At 61.1% G+C, this 3,199-nt stretch overlaps 2 protein-coding genes across 2 annotated transcripts in view; one reads left to right on the top strand and one right to left on the bottom strand.

The window, feature by feature from the left end:
* Positions 1-3,160, bottom strand: part of IDH3G (isocitrate dehydrogenase (NAD(+)) 3 non-catalytic subunit gamma) — a 5,935-nt gene extending 2,775 nt beyond the window's left edge. The window contains exons 1-3 of the mRNA XM_004717573.2: positions 3,109-3,160; positions 2,881-2,978; positions 2,592-2,704 (exon numbers count right to left, since the gene is read on the bottom strand). Of these exons, the coding sequence (XP_004717630.1) occupies positions 2,592-2,704; positions 2,881-2,939 (172 nt within the window). The 5' untranslated portion in view covers positions 2,940-2,978; positions 3,109-3,160. The remainder of the gene's footprint in view (positions 1-2,591; positions 2,705-2,880; positions 2,979-3,108) is intronic.
* Positions 2,972-3,199, top strand: part of SSR4 (signal sequence receptor subunit 4) — a 2,076-nt gene continuing 1,848 nt past the window's right edge. Inside the window, exon 1 of the mRNA XM_045285484.1 lies at positions 2,972-2,982. Coding sequence (XP_045141419.1) covers positions 2,972-2,982 — 11 coding nt within the window. The remainder of the gene's footprint in view (positions 2,983-3,199) is intronic.

The following is a 3,199-nucleotide window of genomic DNA, read 5'->3' as shown; positions in this document are numbered from 1 at the left end:
CCCCCGCAGGAGCTCCTTACCGAGGAGATGCTTCTCCGTGGGGCCTCGTGGGCACCTAGGACCTGGCGATGACAGCCCAGACCCAAACACTGTCACCAGCTGCAAAAACCTTCTTTTGCTTCTGATTCAAAGTGAGGCAGCGACATTGACAAGCAGGCACATTCAGCCATTTCTATGTCTTCCGAGAGGAGGGGGCTGCACCCAGTGTTGCTGCCCACTGCCCTCTGGCTGGCCAGCACTGCCTGAGTGCAGGACAACAGGCACACCGACACTGAGAAAGGCTCCCCATGTGTCCTACAAGCCAAAGATCCCTCTTGTCCCACAGAGCTGCCAAGCCACTTGTCTCCCTGGGCAGTGACTAGGCCTGGACTTTTTGAAGGAGCCAATTGCCACCCTCTAGAAGGTGCCAGGAGGGGAGATGCTCTCCCACCAGGCTAAGCAAGAGCTCAGAGAGCGCTGGGAGATGTTAGCTTCCTCTGCCCCAACACGGACCAAGCCTGGGTATCTGGACTCGGTCCTGACTCACAGTGACCCTATAGGCCAGGGGGCCTTGAGACTCTCTCAATCTGCAAGCAGAATGCCTCCTCTTCCTTTGGTTGGAGCAGGTGGGAGGTTTGAACCGGCCACCTTTCAGCAGATGCCCTTCCCCATGGTCCATTGAATTTAGCTGCAGTTTTGCCTCCTGGTCTCTACACCTCTGAGTGCAGAGGCCACGCCTGTCTGGCCCCCTCTGTCATCCCAAGACCCAGCACCCAAGGACTGCTTCCAGAACACATGGGTGGGACTAAGGAGACCCAGCTCCAACCCACTCCCGTGGCCAGCTGCATAGATGGAGGCCTGGGCTGACTTGGCAGGGCTACTGGCAGGGCTGAGTGAAGGCAGGTTCATTCCCAAAGGTTCCTGGTCCAGGCCCCTCCAACTTGACATCCACCGTCCCACCTGGCTCCTTCAGGCTTTGACCCAACACCTGGAAAGAACTCTCCCATATGCACACACCTACTTTGAGGGGGTCACCCAGGTTCCACCCTCACCCTGGGGCAGAACCACATGAAGTCCTGTCCCTCTGCCTATGGGGTTCCATAGTCCACTTAAGGCTGCAGCTGCTCCCTCCCTCACCAGTCCCTGTACCATCTGAGGCAAACCGGTGGCTCCATGTTCTCCTGAAAAATCTTAAGCAGTCGGGGCAAAGGGGTGGGATTTCTCTCTAAGGGGGCCCTTACTAGGGCCATTGGTCTCCAGGCAGGGTACTGCCTCACCACCAGCTATTCACTTTTCCCCATTCCTGCCCCAATGTGCACCCACACATCTTCACTAAGTGTGTAAGGGAGCCGTCGAATCTTAAAGCTGTGAGGGGGCAGGGAGACAAGGTGAGCAAAGTCATGTCCTGGGAGATTGGCATTGGCTGGGTCCTCAGGGAATGTTAAGTCCCCTCCTCTGGCTAGAGGTCACGCCTCCTGCCCCCAGGGGTATGGCTGGCTGGCTGATGCTTCCAAGGCCGCTGGATTCCCACCTCATCGAGGTGTTCCGGCAGCGGTGAAAGGGAGCAAAGTCTGGCATCCTCCCTCCCTCCGAGCTCCCCCATTCCAGGCTGTCAGCACCGGGGGCGGGTGTGGGGTGAAGCTGGCCAAGCCCGATCCGCCACTTCCACCAGGACAGGTGGCCCAGCGGTTGGCGACAGAGAGTACCGAGGGGGACGAGGCCCAGGCCCGGGGACCCAGGCAGCAAGCGCAAAGCAAGCACGACATGGTACCAGACCCGGGCCCCGCCCCAGCTTGCAGACCCCTGGGGAAGCAGGACCAGCGCCAACTTCACGGACGGCAGAAACAGCCAATCCTCAGAAGCGCGCGGTCCTCTCCCCGCCCCTGCCTGGGCCTATAGCCAATCAGGCTGCAGGCCGCCCCGGCAGCGTCCCCGACCGCGACCACCTTGGCTCTCCCCGCAGGCTTTGTTACCCGGTCTCACCTCCCAAGGACGGCAGAAGATGACTGGTCTGAGAACTGCCTTCGCAGCGTCACAGGCGGCTGTCGCCACTTTCAGCGCCATGACGGAAAGTGATCACGACCGCACGTCCCCTGCACGAAGACACTGCTCTCGCGAGAGCCTTGCCGGGGAAAGAAGTCCCTGGGCGGTCAACGGACTGGTAGTGCGCACGCGTAGCCTGGCCCATTCCCACGCCCACTTCCGGCGTGACGGCCGCCACCGCCGCCATCTTGGGGGCGGAGGACACGCCGCGTCGCTCGCGACGTCACGTGGGTTGAGCCGACCCGCCGCCGCCTGATTGGTTCGCGGGGCCATTGACGCGCCGCGCTTCCCCGTCTGTCCTCGTGCCTGCTCTTTGCCAGACTGGCCAGCAGCCCAGACCCAGCAAGGTCACCTTGGCTATGGTTGCCACCAGGCCCCACAGAGATTGGGGGGAGCTGCTCTATGAGAGGGTCAGGGGTGAGAAGCAAAGGCGGGCCTCAGAGCTGCACTCTGTCCAGTGACCAGGGCGCCCCATGCAGGGTGGGGCCTACGGGAAACCCCTACCATGGCTCAAAGCCTTTTGAGCTCTCACAGCGAACCCCAGGAAGATGCCCCGAAGGTCAGCTCACCCTTCAACGCCACACGGTTCCGACGGATGGCCATGATGGCATTTCTGATGTCCTCCTCATCGGCCTTGGAGCTCACATGTACCTCCTCAAAGTCCACCGGCACGCACGCATGCCTGGGGTAACGCCACAGTCAGGGCTGTCAGCAGACACCGCCCCTGCCCCATCCCAGCACAGGAAGCCCGTCCCAAGTTGAGCTGTCCAGTGGCAAGACTGACTGGGGTAACCAACCCTATGCCCACCCCTGCCCTGGGCCCCCAGTTCCCAGCATGGCCCTGCGGGGGCGGCATACCTGAACACTGACTTCACATGCAGCATCAGCTCTGGGCCGATGCCGTCCCCGGGAATCATGGTCACTGTGTGTCGCCCACCATACTTCGCCGATGGAGGCTGCGTAGGGAGTGAGTGAGAGGGAAGACAAGCCTCTTGCCCAGCAACCTGGACCCACCCAACCCCAAGGCCCATGCCCACCCCTACCCCGCCAGTGGGGGGCAGCAAAAAGATCCAAAAGACAACTCACAATTGTTTGCTGCTAGAACAGGGCCAGAAGGAATAAGACATGAAAAGGCAAGTTAGGGGGCAGCAGGACAGGACGGGGCAGGAGCACGCCG

This window comes from Echinops telfairi, unplaced genomic scaffold, assembly GCF_000313985.2.
Source record: "Echinops telfairi isolate 266 unplaced genomic scaffold, ASM31398v2 ScPeMD7_7472;HRSCAF=8510, whole genome shotgun sequence".
Lineage (NCBI taxonomy): Eukaryota > Metazoa > Chordata > Mammalia > Afrosoricida > Tenrecidae > Echinops > Echinops telfairi.
The sequence above is the reverse complement of the archived record's forward strand: the minus strand, read 5'-3'. Positions and strand labels throughout refer to the sequence as shown.